Below are 23043 nucleotides of genomic sequence, written 5' to 3'. Positions count from 1 at the left end.
AAATACAATATGGCTCGATAAAGAGTAGGAATGTTGCAATGAAGAAAACAATCTATAAATAAACTAAATAAAAAAGAAATAAATGTTATGAAGAATAAACCATTAATAATATGATTCAAATGTGGCAGTTTTTATTGCTTGTATAAGATAATTAAAATTGATAAAGGCGTTTAATGTACTCGCACATGTTTTTGTAATAATGCACTTTTTTGGTAAGACAAAAAAAAGTGTGGCAACTCATTCACAGTGTTACAACTAAAATCACAAAAGCTGGATTCCTTAAGCAAATGTTGATATTTTCTCAAATATCGTCTTTGAACACCACATTTTTCATCAGTGTTAACGACGCAATTAGTCACTTAATTTCGGCTTCGTTGTCTCCTGATTCGTTATCACGTGAGAGAGAGAGAGAGAGAGAGAGAGAGAGAGCAAACTAGATATATTGATCGTTGCTTAAGTAAGAATGGCTTGAACTTGAACCTCTATGTTTTAACAACTCCTCCCTAAAGGGTACCTTGTTATGTCACAAAATAGCCCACAAACTATGCCAACCTAGGTAGTATTGTACGTTTTCTATCAGAATAGTTTTATACAGATGATTTGTTACAGACATGAAATTACTAAGAATGATGTTTGACACCTTCCGGTTCGTCATTCTGCGCCGACTCTACGTTGTCTTCCACTCTGTCTAGGGTTTTTCGCTTATCCTGTGATGTAAAATGATTATACCAATACCTCTACTTCTTTATGAGAAAACTTGAAAATAAACTACACTAACATTTTGTGCCATTTATGCAAAATATGTAGTAATCAGCAAATAAAACCCTTACACATATTAAGATATCCAACTTAAACCATATGATATCACTGATCGGGCATCAACCAAAAACATTATCTCAAATGGCTCAAACAAATGGAAATCTTTTTTTTACATTAATAAAAGTACATTGGATACCTTATTTGTATACTCGATACCTTAATTGTATATTGGATACCTAAATTGTATATTAGATACCTTTTTGTAAATCGAATTAGTTAATTGTACACTGGATACCTTAACTGTACACTCGATACCTTAATTGTATATTGGATACCTAAATTGTATATTAGATACCTTATTGTAAATCGAATTAGTTAATTGTACACTGGATACCTTAACTGTACACTCGATACCTTAATTGTATATTGGATACCTGAACTGTACACTGGATACCTTAATTGTATATTGGACACCTTAATTGTACACTGGATACCTTAATTGTACATTTAATACCTTAATTGTACATTTGATACCTTAATTCTACATTTGATACCTTAATTGTACATTTGATACCTTAATTGTACATTTGATACCCTAATTATTCATTGGATACCTTTATTGTATATTGGATACCTTAATTGTATATTGGACACCTTAATTGTATATTGGATACCTTAATTGTACACTGGATACCTTAATTGTACACTGGATACCTTAATTGTACCTCGGATACCTTAATTGTATATTGGGCACCCTAATTGTTCATTGGATACCTAAATTATATCTTTGATAACTTAATTGTTCACTGAATACCTTAATTGTACAAAGAATACCTAAATTGTACATTATATACCTTAATTGTACACGATATACCCTAATTGTATCTGACATACCTTAATTATACTATGGATACATTAATTGTACCTCGGTTCCCATTAATATACACTGGATACTTTAATTGTACATTCGACACAATTATTGTTCACTGGATACCTTAAATGTATACTGAATACCTTAATTGTACACTGGATACCTTAATTTTACATTGGATACCTTGATTGTACACTCGATATCTTGACTGTACACTGGAAACCTTAATTGTGCACTTGAAATATTGATTGTAAACTCGATACCTTAACTGTTCACTAGATACCTTAACTGTACACTAGACATCTTAACTGTACACTGGATATCTTAATTGTACACTGGACACCTGAACTGTACACTGGATACCTTAATTGTACACTGGATACCTTAATTGTACACTGGATACCTTAACTGTACATTGGACACCTTAACTGTATATTAGATACCTTAACTGTACATTGGACACCTCAACTGTATATTAGATACCTTAATTGTACACTGGATACCTTAACTGTACACTGGATACCTTAATTGTACACTGGATATGTTAACTGTATACTGGATACCTTAATTGTACAAAAGATATCTTAACTGTACACTGGATACCTTAATTGTTCACTGGATACCTTAAATGTACACTTGATACCTTAATTGTACATTGGATACCTTAATTGTACACTGGATACCTTAACTGTACACTGGATACCTTAATTGTACATTGGATACCTTAATTGTACATTGGATATCTTAACTGTACACTGGATACCTTAATTGTACACTAGATACCTTGATTGTAAACTGGATACCTTAATTGTACACTGGATACCTTAATTGTACATAATATACCTTAACTGTACATAATATACCTTAACTGTACATTGGATACCTTAATTGTACACTGGATACCTTAATTGTAAACTGGATACCTTAATTGTACACTGGATACCTTAATTGTACATAATATACCTTAACTGTACATAATATACCTTAACTGTACATTGGATACCTTAATTGTACACTGGATACCTTAATTGTACCTCGGATACCTTAACTGTACACTGGATACCGTAATTGTACACTTGATACCTTAACTGTACACTGGATATCTTAATTGTACACTTGATACCTTAACTGTACACTGGATACCTTAATTGTACACTGGATACCTGAATTATTCACTGGATACCTTAATTGTACACTGGTTATGTTAACTGTACACTGGATACCTTAATTGTACACTGGATATCTTAACTATACACTGGATACCTTAATTGTTCACAGGCTACCTTAAATATACATTGGATACCTTAATTGTACACCGGATCCCTTAATTGTACATTGGATATCTTAACTGTACACTGGATACCTTAATTGTACACTAGATACCTTGATTGTAAACTAAATACCGTAATTGTACACTGGATACCTTAACTGTACATTGGACACCTTAACTGTATATAAGATACCTTACCTGTACATTGGTCACCTTAACTGTATATTAGATGCCTTAATTGTACACTGGATACCTTAATTGTACATTGGATACCTTAATTGTACCTCGGATACCTTAACTGTACACTGGATACCTTAACTGTACACTGGAAACATTTATTGTGCACTGAATACATTGATTGTACACTCGATATCTTAACTGTACATTTGATTCATTGATTGTACATTGTACTTTAGTTCGCTAAATACCATTTTCTATAGATAAGGCCAAAAAAAAATAATAGTTTGTTTAGGGTAACCTTCCCAAAATTTCTAGGTAGGGTTGGTAGGGATTTTTTTTTTTTAAAAATCTGTCGAGTGTTTTCTTGCACATGGCAGTCTTTCCTACATAACTATCATTGCCTGACTTTGTTTTATCATATAAACAATAATTCTGATTAAAATCTGCATTTATCCGCCCTTCGTAACTCTCTATTCGCTAACGAATTTTTTTTTGCTCAGAAACGGAAAAAAAGTGTTAGGGTCGGCGCATTTTTATAGGTAGGGTCGGGTTACCCGAAACAGACATATTTTTGTTTTAGGCCTAACAACAAAATCAATACTATTTCAATGCTCTTATTTTGGAAGGCTCAGAGAAGCACTTGGGACTAACTGTACATTGGAAACTTCATTTGTACACTGATAACTTAATTTTAATACCGTGAGCAAACTAATAGATCATGGCATTCAGCTATATCACGATCTTTAAAGCATTAACATCCTTATTCGGTCATTATTTAGCATATTTTTACACCAACAATGTTTTAATTGACTCCTAAGTCATTTCAAATGAATGATTTCGTGAAAAAAATAATTGACAATATCATCAAATAATTTAAAATTTTGGTATCTATCCTAAGATTCTATATAAATATTTCCCCAATATTTTCTGGCCTTGCCTATCAAGGGGCGTTTCAAATACTGGCTCAAATGTTTACTGCTACGAGTATGTGTTGGTATAACTCCTTATAATATAATATTATTGAATCCGTTAAAACTAACCTCATCTAAAGCGTCCGAGGACTGCGCCACTTCAATGTCTTCAGGCCGCTCCAAACTAACCTCATCTAAAGCGTCAGAGGACTGCTCCACTTCAATGTCTGCAGACCGCTCATTCCTCTGTGTATGTATCAAACCCTCCTCAATCTCACCTTGACCTTCAGGGGTCAATAAATTGCAGGTATATGTATTTAAACAGAAGAGACAAATACCATGAACTATTTCTAGTCTACTCCCTCGATTTTTTTTTTGTTCATTTTATGTTGGGGATTGTTTGCATATTTGTGTATAGGAACGTCTATATCTCATTTTTAAGTGAGAGTTGACAGTTAATGTTGTGAAGATATCCATGGTAATTAAGGCAACTTCGACGATGGCCGTTTGCACAGTGTTAGTAATCTTAATCCGTAGAGACTTCATACAAACTGACTATTAATACCATTTTGTAATGTACTATTCAGTAAGGTTTAACATTCAAATTCGGCGGCTCACAGGTGATGCCACTGTCAACTACACTTGGAGTGTAATGACTTCCAGACTGTTTTTTTCACAAAACAACCTAAATATCAAGATCAATAAACATCAATTCAGATACAAACTGCTCAGCTTGACCTACCTGATTTGTTACACAAGGGAAGGAACTCTGCCAATGACTGTAGAGCAGTTGTCTTCACGGGTTCAATCTTCCCATCAAAACCCTCGAGGTCTCCTTCCTCAACCTAAATGTAATGGTGTAGTGTAACCATGCAGTAAATGACCTTGTAACGATATTGTTGTTTGTAACCATGCAGTAAATAATAATTCTTTTACGGTTTAAAAAATAAAAAGATTAAATAATTTGTATTTTAAAAATGAAGACACTATTCCTTTCAAATGTTAAATTTGTTTTAAGCGATTGTCAAAACCAGATTTGTATTCAATTAAGGCGCAAATTATTATTTTGATTTTCGATATCACTGCCAAATATATCGGGTCTGGAAGTTGTGATCTTCCTTTATGTTTTCTCAGATACACTGTGTTTAAGCTCAACGGTCAACGTAAACTCTGTATAAAGACAATAAGGCTAATGCATCTTTCAAGTCCAAGAAACTACTGAAAATTCATCCCAAAAGGAGAAAAAAGTAATAGTTAAGATAAGTCAAAATCCGTCACCTGGGTCCTGCATATCTCAATCTCGCGAAGGTTGGACTGTAATTGATGAAGTGTCCTTGTAGCATTGATCTGCTCCACGTGTAGACTGCTCCAGTCATGTAGCCGATTGTACTGTCAATGATATATACATGGCTGTAAAATAATGGTAGAAAAAATAAACGTTTTTTTATTGCAGAGATATATGGCTATTAAATATGCTAACTGAAGAAACTAATGCTCACCTTTTTATTTTTCAGTCTAGAAAGAGGCATCACTCGACAATTATTTAAGTAATGGGCTTTAATCAGTGCTATTGTCTCTGACAACATTTGTACCTTATTTCATTTGAATATCTTGAAAGGTTATTAAGTTATTGTGAAGGTTAAAGTTTTTGTAGTATTATTTTTCTGCTGCCAATAGCATCGACAACAATATTTATATGAAAAACAACAGAAGCGAGCTCACTAGTCGAGGAGAGTTTAAACATAACATTCTTGTTAAAGAAGTAAGAATGTCAGAAATACAAACAGAAATAGCCAATAACAATCAAAATGGCGTCCCTCTCGTGTTTATGAGGGAGAAGGATCTCTTTGGGCAACGTAAACCAGCTCCAGATGAATGGCTAAAACACGTAGAACTATATTCTGCAATTGCTAAAATAGTAGACCCGACGCATATAACTGGGTTACAGAGAGTTAATGGGTTTTGGAGAATCTATCTTGATAATATGGACGATAAAGTGGCGTTGATGGCCCAAGGGGTTCCATTAAGGGGCAGAAACATTCAAGTCATGAACACCAATCCTAACCGCCTTGACGGTGAGAACACTACTCGTGTACGGGTCAAAAATATCCCTCTGTCAGTTGACGACGGTTATATTACAAGGAAACTTGTGTCCATGAACGCTGAAATTATTCATGCTTTTCGTGAAAAATTACGCATAAATGGCAAATTAACGCAGTGTGAAACAGGCGATAGAATTCTGATTTGTAAAACCTCTTCCCTCAATGAGCCTCTACCCTCTACAATAGCTTTTGGCCAATTTAAGGGCCGTGTCCTGCATTTCGGCCAAAACAAGTTGACAGGCACCCGGGATGAGAAGTGCTCAAAATGTCTACAACAAGGACATCGTTTCAAAGATTGTCCCAATGATTGGGTGTGCAATTACTGCAACACATCAGGCCATAAACAATCGAATTGTCCAAGCGAGGAAAAGTCAGCCTCAGATACAGAAGAGCCGGAGAGCGATTCAAGTGACGACGAAACACCTCGTACTAGCCCGACAAAAGTCGTGAGTGTAGAAAGTGAAACACCACGTGGACGTTCACCGGCTGCCAGACTACTAGTATCTACTACCAAACAAAACCGCACGAGGATCTCGAGTGTAGATAGCCGACAACCGTCAATGGAGCGGTTTATTCAACAGGAGAACGCGGTGACCCCAGCAAAATTAGACAAGACTACGTCACAGGACAGGTCACCTCCCACACCTGTTGAAGTCTTGCATGAACGATTAACAGCGAAGAAATAATCGAAGCAGAAACGCTAAACCTGACTCTTATTAGTGATGGTTATATCAGAACCATAGTTGATGCTGATACTAATCATAAAACATACTAGTATAAATAAATTCATATTTAAAAGACATATATAATATAAGAATAAGTACAGTTTAGAAAATATTGCACAGTGTCTAAACATATTGCATTATCATGTGAGATTAAGAAATATTGCACGGTTTTATTGCTTTTCCAAAGAAGTAAATGATGGTTGTATATTGCACAATTTAAACGGTAAAATAGTTTAAACATATTGCATCATTTTATGTGATATAACAAAGTAGGAAAATATTACAATGCACATTTTAAAAGATTGTATTATTAGAAAATATTGCACTGTTAGTGTTTAAACTATATTGCATTGGAAATATCGTATGCTTTTTAAATTATTAATCAACATGATCATACTGTTATTATCCGTGAACATTACGGTCATGATTCGCCGCGGGGACTGCTATAGTCTGTTTCAAAATATGTTTGTCCTTTATCAGAAAGTTAATCATGCATAACATATTTTATTTAGTCCAGTGTGAAGTATGGCTTCAATGTTTATATAAATATTTTTGGTACTGTTACATTTTCTATACATAACAACATGTACTTTTTTAACTAAAAGTCTAACCGTAATTGTACTAGAAATGTTCTATATGCAACGCAAACCGTTTTTATGTACACATATATGTCTAACTTGCTTTTCGATTTCGAGTAAGCAGATTTAATAGTACGAGCTTGCATTGTATATACACTTTTCCCCCATCTGATAGGTGTCAAACGGTATCTCAAATAAGAACTAGAACAATACAATGACACAAAGTAAATTAAATATTATACATATTGTCTCTTTAAATGTCCAAGGACTAGGAGATAGAAATAAACGTCTTAGATTTATGCAATGGCTCAATAATCAACGAGCCGACGTAGCATTTATCCAAGAGACTCATTTTACTGAGAATATAATTAATTCCATTGACAACGAGTTAAGTAGTTGGAATATGTGGCATAGCTTTGGAAATAATCTAAGCAGGGGTTGTTCAATTCTTGTCAATAAGAAACTTACACATAGTAGTATAGATAATTTTTCTGATGAGGATGGCCGATTTATTCTCCTCAACATTGAAATAAATGAAAATATATATACTTTACTTAATATATATGCTCCTAACGATAAAAAAATACGTAACGCATTTTATAATCGTATCCTAAATATAATATCCGAAAGAGGCCAAGGCATAAAATTAATTGGTGGTGACCATAACGACATTCTTAACAAAAATGATAGAAGATCAAGCTCAAAAAATTTAAAAATTTAAAAACATTTATTTCAAGAAATGACTTATGTGATATTTGGAAGCTCTATAATGAACAAAAAACACAATTTACGTGGAGACGAAAAAATCAAACGGATAAAAGTAGAATAGATTTTTGGTTGATAGAAAAAAACTTAGTACCACAGGTGTATTCGACAGATATAAGGCCAGCAATAATTCAATTTACAGACCACATGGCCATTTCTCTTAAACTTAAAGCGCCGTCTAAACGAGGACCAGGTTACTGGAAATTTAACAATTCTCTTCTTGAAAATGCAAAATATATATCACATATTGAAAATGTTTTAAGAAAAATCATTCAATCAAATATAACAAGTCAAACAAAATGGGAACTATGTAAGATTGAAATAAGAAATACTACTATAGATTTTTCAAGAAAAATAGGGAGAGAACGTAATAATCGGTTGAATCAACTAGAAAAACCCCTCAAACATCTTCAAAAAACCTTTGATGAAAATCAAGACAAAAGTCTATTGATACCTATTCAAAACATTGAAACAGAGATAAATGATATATATCAAATTAAAACCATTGGAGCACAAATTCGCTCCAAGGTCGATTTCATTGAAAAAGGTGAAAAAAATACCAAATATTTCCTAGGATTAGAAAAGTCGAGGCAAACTAGAAAAGTTATAAATTCGCTAAAAATTGGTAATACAAGAATTACCGATATACAAGAAATTCTAAAAGCAGAAAAGACATTCTTTAAAGATCTTTATACGTCACACTTAGAGATTAACACGAACTATTTAAATTATGTTAACAACATTGATTTAGAAAATACAATAGATGATAAAACGGCAAATACCTGTGAAGGTCGGTTTACATATGATGAAGGCAAAGACGCACTTCTAGAATTGCAAATAAATAAAAGCCCCGGGTTAGATGGTCTTACAGCTGAGTTCTATAAACGATTTTGGTATTTAATTGGCAATCTTGTAATTGACTCTCTAAATGAAGGATACGAGAAAGGTGGACTTTCTTATACTCAAAAACAAGGTGTTTTTTCTTTACTGTATAAAAAGGGAGATCCCGATAATCTAGAAAATTGGAGACCGATCTCCTTACTTAATTTAGACTATAAAATTGCCGCAAAGATACTTGCAAAACGTTTGCAATCTGTTTTACCGACAATAATTAATAATGACCAACAGGGGTACATAAAAGGTAGAAACATTAACTTTAATATAAGACAAATAGAAGATATCATCGATTTCGCTGATTTATATCAAATGCAAGGAGCCATTTTGTTTTTAGATTTTAAAAAGGCGTTTGATACCATTGAATGGCCTTTTATGTTCGACATTCTTGCCAAGTTTGGTTTCAAACATTCTTTTTTGCAATGGGTAAAAACACTATACACAAATATTTCCTCTAGAATTTCTAATAATGGTTGGATATCGGATAGTTTTAGCATAATGCGAGGAGTTCGTCAAGGATGTCCCCTGTCCGCTCTTTTATTCATAACAATTGTAGAAGTCCTTGCACTCAAAATAAGAACATGTGAAGCGATTAAAGGTCTGAATGTAAAAAACACTCATTTAAAAATCACACAACTTGCAGACGACACAACCCTATTTTTTAAAAATGAAACTGAAATCCCAGTAGCCCTGGAGATTATTCATACATTCGGCAATTTTTCCGGGCTGAAGCTCAACATACTAAAAACACAAGGTCTATGGATAGGTACTTCAAAATACAATGACATTGATAAAATTTACAATATCAATTTCACGTCAAAATATATAAAATCGTTAGGTATTTATTTTGGAAACAACAAAACTGAATGCATTAATTTAAACTGGGCGCAAAAAATTGAACAATGTCAAAAGCTAATAATCAATTGGAAGAAACGAAACTTAACCTTTTTTGGCAAAATAACTGTTATAAAATCATTGATGCTGCCCAAACTTACATATTTAGCGCAAAATATTTTAACTCCCAATCATATAATTAAAACGGTTAACTCTTTAATATTTAATTTCATTTGGAATGACAAAGGGATAAAATTAAGCGTACAACCTTAATAGGAAATAAAATCGAAGGTGGTCTGGAAGTTCCTGACTTTAAATACTACTCTAAAAGTATGAAACTTAAATGGGTTAATTTCTTAAAATCAAAATCAAATGCAAATTGGAAAATAATCGCATCATATTTTCTTGATCAATTCGGACCAAATTATATTGTCTTCAATATGAATTTAGACTCTCTTAAATCCCTATCTGGACAGAACTTGAAACTCTCTGTTTTCTACCGAGACTTGGTCAACACGTGGTTAGAATTTAAATCAATTTCAAGGTCGAACAATATTAGGAATGACTTTTATTCAATTCGAACTCAAGTTTTATGGGGAAATAAATATATTAAATTCAATAATAAATGTCTACTATTCAAACACTGGATTTACTCTGGATTTATGTTTCTAAACGATATAATTTCATTATCTGGTGAGATAGACGTGAGAAGAATTGTGCAAACCTTAAAGGTGAAATGTAACTGGATTTCAGAGGTAAACACAATAATAAAAGCTATCCCAAACGACTGGAAAAATGTAATTAAATCGACTCAATCCGTAAACACACAGGTTAAAACATGTTTAAATCTTAAATTCGGTCAAAAGCAGTTAGACGATCTCACCAATAAAGACATTTATCATATTTTTTGTAACGCTGTATTTGAAAAACCCTTCATACATAAATACTGGCAAGAAACTTTCAACAAACCAATCAACTGGCGATCATGGTATTTTATTTTACATTGGATAATTCCAGAAAACAAAGTTAAACAGTTCAAGTTCAAACTCCTACATAACATCATGGCTACAAATCTAAACCTATTCCGCTGGAATATCTCAGCAAGTCCTCTTTGTAATCACTGCAACCAAGTCGAAGACTATGACCACTTTCTTATTAATTGCCCGTATCTTTCTCATTTTTGGTCAAAGATAAATGCCACCTTTAAACATTGTAATATACATAAACAGATGAAAAGCCTCGAAATACTTATAATTGGATATAAAATTGAATACAAAGAATATAATATTATCAATACTATTCTATCTCAGATAGGTTACTGTATTTACAAATCATACTTTGTATCTGAAAGAAGGCAGAAATTTGTGAACTTATGTGCATTATTAAATGCCGACCTTTTGATTATCCAAACATTATATAAGAATAAAGGAATTCATTGTCCGTTGCTCAATAGGTTTATAATGAAATTTAAAAGCAACTAAGAATATTTTGTTAAAAAACACACATGTTTTAAGATGAAATAGTTGTATATCACGATTTTCTTGTTCATAATTGTCATGTTTATGATTGTTTATGTTTTTTATGAATAAAAGGATCACCTCTTAGTGATTCCAAAAAGAAAAGAGTTTAAACATAATCCCCGTTTAAAGGCACAGGGTGAACGTAAAAGACAAAGAACACAAAAGCAACCAATCACAAACCAGAAACATTGAACAACAGCACAAAACTCCACAAACAACAAAGTATATGTACATAGATATACTATTATATTAAAAACTATGTGTGTTTATCAAGGATTGTTAGGTACCGCCGCGGAACGGTCAGTTTTATGTAAATTTACTTGGGATTTAAACCAGTTTGTATTCACAACCTCACTCTTATACCAACAATCCCGAATAAAGTAAAAACGTAAAAGTAAATCTTATCAAATGATGCATTTTCTTGAGAGACTTAGTAATAAAACAAATAATAATAAACTAATAGGTAAACTTTTAAGTACTTCAATGATTAGTTATGAAACCAACGGCTATACCAACACCGTGACTGATTTTCTTCAAACATCATAGAAGTTAAAATAAACTGAGAACAATATTTTCATCAAAAAATTACCTTACATCATAAAATTAAAATGCTGAACATTTTTCTCTTCCAAAAAAGCTCGGAAAGAAAATGGCGAATTAAATGTGCCATAGAAGTGTGATTTACAGTCACGAGAGTTTTCCTACCCTTTCTATATTTAGTTTGTGACTGTCAATTCTACCAAGGTCAATCTGTACGACCGCGAGAAATTTCTGAATTGCCGGTTCCATGCGTCGTAGGGGGAACTTTCTGTACTCCATATTGTCTTCTTCATGAGAACCAATCTCCTCAAAAGTCGCCATCTTGGGTCAATGTACACCTGTTGTTATAAACAAATTGACAAATTAGTGCATGGCTACGATTTGTTTTTCTCTTGACACGTGTCCTAAAATTAGCATTAAGATGCGGCCATAAGGTTTGTGATGTGGTCATCCACACGTTTATAAATGAATGAAATACCATTTTAGTACGTTTCGTCTTTTTTCTAAGAACCGGTATTTTCAAGACGTCATCTCAGCATGTAGCTATACGAGTTTGGGGTTCCTAGACACATGCGGTCATTATCAAATTCATGACATATCACCTTAATAAGATTTTTTACTTTCTAAGAACCGATCCTTTTAAAGGTAATTATCCATGCTGCGATTTATAATAAATTTGTACGTATGAATCTTTGTTAATTAGCACTTGTACACATGAATAAAATGTCATCTCACTAACATTTATCTCCTCCGGGTGCCGTAAACCAGACAAAAGATACCATCTCAGATGCAGGTATAACGTTGTTTGGCTCTTTCAGTAGCTGTGAATATGACCTTATTTCAGTCAGCCCCATTTTAAATGAAGGCAGAGAAAAAACATTGATTTCATTTTGAAAAGCCTATTTTTAAGTCAAAAAGCACGCGTACCACATTTTGATGCCTTTTATGCATGGCTTATCAGACAGCAAAAGGACAAAATAAAACTAGGCACCAATAAAGCTTGGACTTAAACTAATACTTAAGAAGTTTTAAATGGACTCGTTCATGTTTATAGGGTGTGACATTATAAAATTAGTTTCGCGTTTAATGGGAACAAAATGCTTATTTCAATGATAAAAATGATATATGAAAAACATTTGGCGTTATGTAAATAAATATTGAAACTCGTGACAGAATAAGCTCTATTTCGCCCAAAGCGCTAGAAGCACGATGTAAAAATTGTATGATTGTATGTTTTAATTTAAGAAATCCTGTTCAAATAACTAGCTACAAGTTGCTATTTCAGGTGTGTTGATTAAAACAAGTATATAACTCAATGTCAACAAGGGCAACTAAATATGAGTACGCTTGAGTCGCTTACTTACAAGCGATACCCTGTATACATGGCATATTTTGTATTTGATACAAACTTAATTACGAGAAACAAACACAAACAACTGTTCGTTATTATGTTGACCTTTGGGGTGGTATTCAATATTCAACTTTATTTAATCTTATGGTCATACACCATTGACATCATTTACTCTACTGGTCGGTTTTGAATATCCAGTAATCCGATAAGCTACGTGTTACTTAGATCCAATTAAGACCAGCATATAATACCAGCCTTGATTAGGTATAAAGAGCTGATAGTGTTTATTCAGCATAAAGTGGAATGATCCATGCATTCCACCCCTCATTTCTGTGAACAAGGAAGCGGAAGCTCAGGATTATTTTCGTTTTTCATATAAAAAGTCTACAACGCGGCATATGGTTGGATATACCTGATCATCTAGTAAAATGATACTTGGTTATTTATTGTTCAAATGGCTAAACTGACGATAGAAGCCTAATACCTATGTAAATAAAACAGTTTTCCGCTGGATTAGCATAGGCTACATTTCAACAAAATAGGCGAAGGGCAGTCTTTAGAAAAGTTAAATCGATGTTTGTTTTGCTTCACGCGGTAAAGGAAAATAACGCCACAAGTCACGTGGATTTACAACAATATTTATGCACAGCCAAAATAAAACTGCATGTGGCGTATCCGTGGTCTAGTGGTAACATACTGGACTGTTAGGGTGGCAAAAGTTCCCCGCAGTGCTATTTTGTATACATAAATGGGCTTATAGAAAAGCTCGAACAGTCAAGACTTGGTTTCGTTATGCATGGACTGAGCCTCAGCAGTCCAAACGTGGCGGACGGTATGATTCTGATTGCTTTGTCAAAGAACGCGTTACAGGCAATGTTGCACATATGCTATGCGTATTTTTGCAAGTGGCGCTTCGATTACAACTCAAAATGTGCGGTGATTGTTTTTAATGAAAATCGTCGCGATGTACCGAAACGATTATGGACGATAGGCCAAGAACGCATAGAGGAGGTTGAGACATACACACATCTCGGGCTAGTGTGCGATAACCACATGTCATCTGGATCGCTCAATACGGAAGCGGTCACGAAGTTGAGGGGGACATTAAGTTCAATTATTCACAGTGGTTTTAACACAAATGAACTCAATCCTCTTACTCTAAGGACAATCTATGATTGCGATTTATGGTTTTATGGTTCCCCGCTGTGGTCCATACTTTTCGAGGACGGACATGCATTTGTTGGAAATTTCACACAGAAAATGTATTAAACAAATTCAACAGTTGAGTGCACCCACAGATACTGACTTTGCATTGGCCTGCTTAAATATTGAATATGTTGAAGAAAATGTTGACTATAAAAAATGACAGTTCTTTGGACAATTGTGCAGGCTACCAGATAAGTTTCTTGCCAAGAAATATTTTGTTCAAAGACTGGTGCTCTTTGGTGACAACTCGCAAATTGCTTGGCTTTGTACCGGATATATTTAGGCAAAAAATACAACCTTGTATATGTTTTGAATGAATATCGGAGAAGTGGTATATTTCCCGGAAAACAGTCTTGGAAAAAGACTTTTACAATGCATGTTAAGAGTCTAAACAAATAAACTCGTGCCGACCGGTGCAGGAGCAAATGGGCGTATCATCAGCATCAATAGTTGTGTATGACAAACCTGGGCGGTCACCAGAACCTCGCCCGTATTGTAAGCTGATCTGTTATAAGGTTTTGGGATTATTTAGTTGGACTATTTCAAGGCAGTTTGAGAGTAAATGTAAAAAGTGCGAACATTTTACGGACAGTTTAGCTAACCATGCCCTCTGGTATTGTAAAAAATCGGAGAAAGCCCCAAAAAAGGTCATTGACGAGCTTATGGAAGTGATAGGTTTTGATGAGTTCAAACATTTCGCCAGCTTGCCTGTTATTGATCAGAGTAAAAGCCTTGTATCACATGCTCCTGAAGTTACGGAACATAGTACACTCTGCAATTATTATTTGGTGATATCTATATGTGATATGGTTTAGCATTGTGAAGAGTCGTGTTAAAAAAATGCATATCTCTAAGCTGTTTACTTACTTGTGTCTATGTTACTTGTACATGTAATTTAGTGGAGTGTAACCTTGCCAGTATTTATTTGTCAACAATGGTCCTACTTGAATTTCAATTAATATATTACAACGTAATAGAAATGCCTTGTATTCTGCTACCTATCTGTCTTGTGTTTTCGTTTTCGTGCAAGGTAGATCCTAAGTTGGCTTTAAATATAGTATTTATTTCTTTATCTTTCACGTGGAAACAATCACAACGTGATATTAGTCTAAAATAATAGACGTGTTATACGGGATTCTTCCAATCCCTAAATAAAATTATCTTTGTCATATCTGCTAAAATTGGGTCTTTGCATGGCATCGTTTCAATAGCATACTTAAACCTAGAGAATATTCACTCAAAAAAATAAATAATAACAGGCAAAATTGACCACTAGTCAGTTTGTCACATGTTTAGAATGTAGCTTATGTCAGAAAATTGTAAATAAGTCATATTCATTACTATGATTGAATTTTACTGTATGTGTGTATAAATTATATGTTAAACTCTTCAGAAATGGAGGAATAAAAGATATATATCACACGTTTAGTTCAGCTCATACTTTGGTAGTGAAATATTTTTGATTCTTATTATTTTAAGAATGACAAATTAACCTTAATACGTGCAGTTTAAATGTTTTCTGACAGGATAACAGTTTTTATTTCTCTTAAATTACTGCAACATAATATCGCTTAGTGAATAAGAGTTATAATAAATACTGATATTGATATCTTACGTGAATAAAATTAGCTTCATTAGTATGTCTAATGTTCTTATCAACACAAACTTATAGCATTTTATTAAATAAGTCAATGTTATCGATTACCATATAAACGCGTCTTTAAAATACCACAGGTGCAAATTTGCATACTTGGCATAAAAACGCAACATATCGTAATGATTAGATGATATAACTGTTTCATAATGAACTTCATATGGACATATAATACTACGCATTTCAAAATTAAATATGGTCAATGTCGACAGCGCTGTTTTGATAAAATGATCGTTTTTTGAAGTCATAACATTAATACAATAGCAAAACAGCTAATATATATATTTCATCTCTTTTCCTATATTAAAAAATGAAGTCAACCATGCAATGTCCCTATTTAAGCGCATCCAGTGCAAAACACTAATGTGTTAATATTCTAGTACCAAGCAACCCAAAAAACATCTTTCCCCAGGTCGAAACAGTATTTTGAAAGCAAAAACATGTTTCTATATGTCCACTGAATTCCTCAAACCCCAAGAAGGACGCAAATTGAAATTGTGTCTTTCAGACAAAATATGTCTCTAGCGGCCCTCTTCACCCTTATTGTGGTCACAGACAAGCCGACTCATGATCTAACAACCCCAGACCGGCTTCAAGCAAGTGCTTATTCAACCTCATTATGGCTACCATCAACCCATATCTGCCATACAGTCACCAGAGACAGACTGTTCTCAAGTCCACTGTGTGACCAATACACATTTTGTGCCAAACAAAAAAAGGCTCTATAAAGCTCTATGTATGAAGTGTCCAATTGACAATAGTTTTGTAATTCATGTACTTGAGACCATTTAGTGTAAAGAAATCAAGGCCTCTAAGTGCCCTGTAAATCTAAATTCTGCTGCAATGAAGTTGATCTAGTGTCAAGCATATCGCAGTAAGGCTCTTTTACATCCAAATCAGTTCAAAATAATCACAAATGAAATCCTTCATGTGTCAACGCAGCATAACAATTGGTATACTGAACCACAGAAGGCTTCTACACGAACCCTTCACGGGGTCTGACGATTCCTTTTGTTGATACAGTCAAGCATACTTATAGATAAACAAACTTCAGAGGGTCTAAACTTAATCCAGTCCAGGTCTCTATTATCTTCATTATGCACCAGTCAATGTCCGGGGGTATACCGGGGATAGCCGGGGAAATGGGTCGTGTTTTTACTTTCCAGGTGGCCCCGCAGTGCCGGGTGATAGCGGTGGTTTTGTCTTCGCGCCTAAAACAGAGGGGAATGGGCCTTACCTAGGGTCCGTGGCATTTGGCGGAGATTTTACCAGCAAATCGTCCTCGCAGGGTTCTTACCCGGGCTTGGCTTAGCTGAAAGTCAAAGTCCCCGCTAATCCCCGGACCTGGGGGAGGGGCCGAGGTTACAATTGACTGGTGCATTATGCTTACAGTAAAGCACATTCAGATCCAAATAAAAGCATGTGTAGCTCTAGTTAAGCCTAATCGTTGCTAGTTCATTTTAATGGTTCAAAAAGGTTTTCACCTTAACAGCAGAGAAAATATTTTTTGAAGATACATTCACCCTCACTATTCATTGCTTTGTTCTTAATATTTGTTTCACATACACATGTTGAAAGCACTTACCAAAATATGGTCTACGGTAGTAGTTGACCTTATACATGACGCAATACATGAAAACACATTCAAAATGACCACTTATTATCGTCGCCATGTTTGTCAAAGATCTTTAAGTAAATAATATTTTTCTCACGGTTTTGTGTGTACTGAACTCGTACTTTTTGGGGAGAAACTTTGTCCGAACAACATTATTTGGAATAATCATGTAGTTTGAGTACGTGTTAACAAGGGAACTGCAGCGAACACGTTATATATTTCCTTTTGGGACGTGATCATAAAAAAAATCAATATCTACATTAACGTTATGGAAGCCAGAACTATGTACGTGTAACCGTTTGAAAGAACCATGCATTAATATCGAGTTTAAGTGAACTTTCGCAACGTTTGCAACGAGATGAACAATACCATATTACTTAGAATTATATTTATCTGCTTTGTACAGTCATTATAAGTTCATTTCTCACGGCTAAAAAGTGATTGACAGTTTGTACTTCTATAGACATCGGGCTTTCCATCTTGTCACTGATATTGTCAACGTATGGTGTTCTTTATCTTTCACGTGGAAACAATCACAACGTGATATTAGTCTAAAATAATAGACGTGTTATACGGGATTCTTCCAATCCCTAAATAAAATTATCTTTGTCATATCTGCTAAAATTGGGTCTTTGCATGGCATCGTTTCAATAGCATACTTAAACCTAGAGAATATTCACTCAAAAAAATAAATAATAACAGGCAAAATTGACCACTAGTCAGTTTGTCACATGTTTAGAATGTAGCTTATGTCAGAAAATTGTAAATAAGTCATATTCATTACTATGATTGAATTTTACTGTATGTGTGTATAAATTATATGTTAAACTCTTCAGAAATGGAGGAATAAAAGATATATATCACACGTTTAGTTCAGCTCATACTTTGGTAGTGAAATATTTTTGATTCTTATTATTTTAAGAATGACAAATTAACCTTAATACGTGCAGTTTAAATGTTTTCTGACAGGATAACAGTTTTTATTTCTCTTAAATTACTGCAACATAATATCGCTTAGTGAATAAGAGTTATAATAAATACTGATATTGATATCTTACGTGAATAAAATTAGCTTCATTAGTATGTCTAATGTTCTTATCAACACAAACTTATAGCATTTTATTAAATAAGTCAATGTTATCGATTACCATATAAACGCGTCTTTAAAATACCACAGGTGCAAATTTGCATACTTGGCATAAAAACGCAACATATCGTAATGATTAGATGATATAACTGTTTCATAATGAACTTCATATGGACATATAATACTACGCATTTCAAAATTAAATATGGTCAATGTCGACAGCGCTGTTTTGATAAAATGATCGTTTTTTGAAGTCATAACATTAATACAATAGCAAAACAGCTAATATATATATTTCATCTCTTTTCCTATATTAAAAAATGAAGTCAACCATGCAATGTCCCTATTTAAGCGCATCCAGTGCAAAACACTAATGTGTTAATATTCTAGTACCAAGCAACCCAAAAAACATCTTTCCCCAGGTCGAAACAGTATTTTGAAAGCAAAAACATGTTTCTATATGTCCACTGAATTCCTCAAACCCCAAGAAGGACGCAAATTGAAATTGTGTCTTTCAGACAAAATATGTCTCTAGCGGCCCTCTTCACCCTTATTGTGGTCACAGACAAGCCGACTCATGATCTAACAACCCCAGACCGGCTTCAAGCAAGTGCTTATTCAACCTCATTATGGCTACCATCAACCCATATCTGCCATACAGTCACCAGAGACAGACTGTTCTCAAGTCCACTGTGTGACCAATACACATTTTGTGCCAAACAAAAAAAGGCTCTATAAAGCTCTATGTATGAAGTGTCCAATTGACAATAGTTTTGTAATTCATGTACTTGAGACCATTTAGTGTAAAGAAATCAAGGCCTCTAAGTGCCCTGTAAATCTAAATTCTGCTGCAATGAAGTTGATCTAGTGTCAAGCATATCGCAGTAAGGCTCTTTTACATCCAAATCAGTTCAAAATAATCACAAATGAAATCCTTCATGTGTCAACGCAGCATAACAATTGGTATACTGAACCACAGAAGGCTTCTACACGAACCCTTCACGGGGTCTGACGATTCCTTTTGTTGATACAGTCAAGCATACTTATAGATAAACAAACCTCAGAGGGTCTAAACTTAATCCAGTCCAGGTCTCTATTATCTTCATTATGCACCAGTCAATGTCCGGGGGTATACCGGGGATAGCCGGGGAAATGGGTCGTGTTTTTACTTTCCAGGTGGCCCCGCAGTGCCGGGTGATAGCGGTGGTTTTGTCTTCGCGCCTAAAACAGAGGGGAATGGGCCTTACCTAGGGTCCGTGGCATTTGGCGGAGATTTTACCAGCAAATCGTCCTCGCAGGGTTCTTACCCGGGCTTGGCTTAGCTGAAAGTCAAAGTCCCCGCTAATCCCCGGACCTGGGGGAGGGGCCGAGGTTACAATTGACTGGTGCATTATGCTTACAGTAAAGCACATTCAGATCCAAATAAAAGCATGTGTAGCTCTAGTTAAGCCTAATCGTTGCTAGTTCATTTTAATGGTTCAAAAAGGTTTTCACCTTAACAGCAGAGAAAATATTTTTTGAAGATACATTCACCCTCACTATTCATTGCTTTGTTCTTAATATTTGTTTCACATACACATGTTGAAAGCACTTACCAAAATATGGTCTACGGTAGTAGTTGACCTTATACATGACGCAATACATGAAAACACATTCAAAATGACCACTTATTATCGTCGCCATGTTTGTCAAAGATCTTTAAGTAAATAATATTTTTCTCACGGTTTTGTGTGTACTGAACTCGTACTTTTTGGGGAGAAACTTTGTCCGAACAACATTATTTGGAATAATCATGTAGTTTGAGTACGTGTTAACAAGGAAACTGCAGCGAACACGTTATATATTTCCTTTTGGGACGTGATCATAAAAAAAATCAATATCTACATTAACGTTATGGAAGCCAGAACTATGTACGTGTAACCGTTTGAAAGAACCATGCATTAATATCGAGTTTAAGTGAACTTTCGCAACGTTTGCAACGAGATGAACAATACCATATTACTTAGAATTATATTTATCTGCTTTGTACAGTCATTATAAGTTCATTTCTCACGGCTAAAAAGTGATTGACAGTTTGTACTTCTATAGACATCGGGCTTTCCATCTTGTCACTGATATTGTCAACGTATGGTGTTCTTTATCTTTCACGTGGAAACAATCACAACGTGATATTAGTCTAAAATAATAGACGTGTTATACGGGATTCTTCCAATCCCTAAATAAAATTATCTTTGTCATATCTGCTAAAATTGGGTCTTTGCATGGCATCGTTTCAATAGCATACTTAAACCTAGAGAATATTCACTCAAAAAAATAAATAATAACAGGCAAAATTGACCACTAGTCAGTTTGTCACATGTTTAGAATGTAGCTTATGTCAGAAAATTGTAAATAAGTCATATTCATTACTATGATTGAATTTTACTGTATGTGTGTATAAATTATATGTTAAACTCTTCAGAAATGGAGGAATAAAAGATATATATCACACGTTTAGTTCAGCTCATACTTTGGTAGTGAAATATTTTTGATTCTTATTATTTTAAGAATGACAAATTAACCTTAATACGTGCAGTTTAAATGTTTTCTGACAGGATAACAGTTTTTATTTCTCTTAAATTACTGCAACATAATATCGCTTAGTGAATAAGAGTTATAATAAATACTGATATTGATATCTTACGTGAATAAAATTAGCTTCATTAGTATGTCTAATGTTCTTATCAACACAAACTTATAGCATTTTATTAAATAAGTCAATGTTATCGATTACCATATAAACGCGTCTTTAAAATACCACAGGTGCAAATTTGCATACTTGGCATAAAAACGCAACATATCGTAATGATTAGATGATATAACTGTTTCATAATGAACTTCATATGGACATATAATACTACGCATTTCAAAATTAAATATGGTCAATGTCGACAGCGCTGTTTTGATAAAATGATCGTTTTTTGAAGTCATAACATTAATACAATAGCAAAACAGCTAATATATATATTTCATCTCTTTTCCTATATTAAAAAATGAAGTCAACCATGCAATGTCCCTATTTAAGCGCATCCAGTGCAAAACACTAATGTGTTAATATTCTAGTACCAAGCAACCCAAAAAACATCTTTCCCCAGGTCGAAACAGTATTTTGAAAGCAAAAACATGTTTCTATATGTCCACTGAATTCCTCAAACCCCAAGAAGGACGCAAATTGAAATTGTGTCTTTCAGACAAAATATGTCTCTAGCGGCCCTCTTCACCCTTATTGTGGTCACAGACAAGCCGACTCATGATCTAACAACCCCAGACCGGCTTCAAGCAAGTGCTTATTCAACCTCATTATGGCTACCATCAACCCATATCTGCCATACAGTCACCAGAGACAGACTGTTCTCAAGTCCACTGTGTGACCAATACACATTTTGTGCCAAACAAAAAAAGGCTCTATAAAGCTCTATGTATGAAGTGTCCAATTGACAATAGTTTTGTAATTCATGTACTTGAGACCATTTAGTGTAAAGAAATCAAGGCCTCTAAGTGCCCTGTAAATCTAAATTCTGCTGCAATGAAGTTGATCTAGTGTCAAGCATATCGCAGTAAGGCTCTTTTACATCCAAATCAGTTCAAAATAATCACAAATGAAATCCTTCATGTGTCAACGCAGCATAACAATTGGTATACTGAACCACAGAAGGCTTCTACACGAACCCTTCACGGGGTCTGACGATTCCTTTTGTTGATACAGTCAAGCATACTTATAGATAAACAAACCTCAGAGGGTCTAAACTTAATCCAGTCCAGGTCTCTATTATCTTCATTATGCACCAGTCAATGTCCGGGGGTATACCGGGGATAGCCGGGGAAATGGGTCGTGTTTTTACTTTCCAGGTGGCCCCGCAGTGCCGGGTGATAGCGGTGGTTTTGTCTTCGCGCCTTAAACAGAGGGGAATGGGCCTTACCTAGGGTCCGTGGCATTTGGCGGAGATTTTACCAGCAAATCGTCCTCGCAGGGTTCTTACCCGGGCTTGGCTTAGCTGAAAGTCAAAGTCCCCGCTAATCCCCGGACCTGGGGGAGGGGCCGAGGTTACAATTGACTGGTGCATTATGCTTACAGTAAAGCACATTCAGATCCAAATAAAAGCATGTGTAGCTCTAGTTAAGCCTAATCGTTGCTAGTTCAT

General features: G+C 34.5%; 1 protein-coding gene across 1 annotated transcript; it reads right to left on the bottom strand.

The window, feature by feature from the left end:
* Positions 1-620: 620 nt before the first annotated feature.
* Positions 621-12279, bottom strand: LOC128241216 (syntaxin-17-like). Its single transcript, XM_052958169.1, has 5 exons — positions 12115-12279; positions 5270-5380; positions 4734-4836; positions 4121-4275; positions 621-707 (listed from the first exon to the last, which is right to left on the bottom strand). Exons 1-5 carry the CDS (start codon positions 12268-12270, stop codon positions 621-623), a joined length of 612 nt encoding a protein of 203 aa, XP_052814129.1. The 5' UTR covers positions 12271-12279.
* Between the last annotated feature and the right edge of the window lie 10764 nt (positions 12280-23043).

This window comes from Mya arenaria, chromosome 7 (assembly GCF_026914265.1).
Source record: "Mya arenaria isolate MELC-2E11 chromosome 7, ASM2691426v1".
NCBI lineage: Eukaryota > Metazoa > Mollusca > Bivalvia > Myida > Myidae > Mya > Mya arenaria.
The sequence above is the reverse complement of the archived record's forward strand: the minus strand, read 5'-3'. Positions and strand labels throughout refer to the sequence as shown.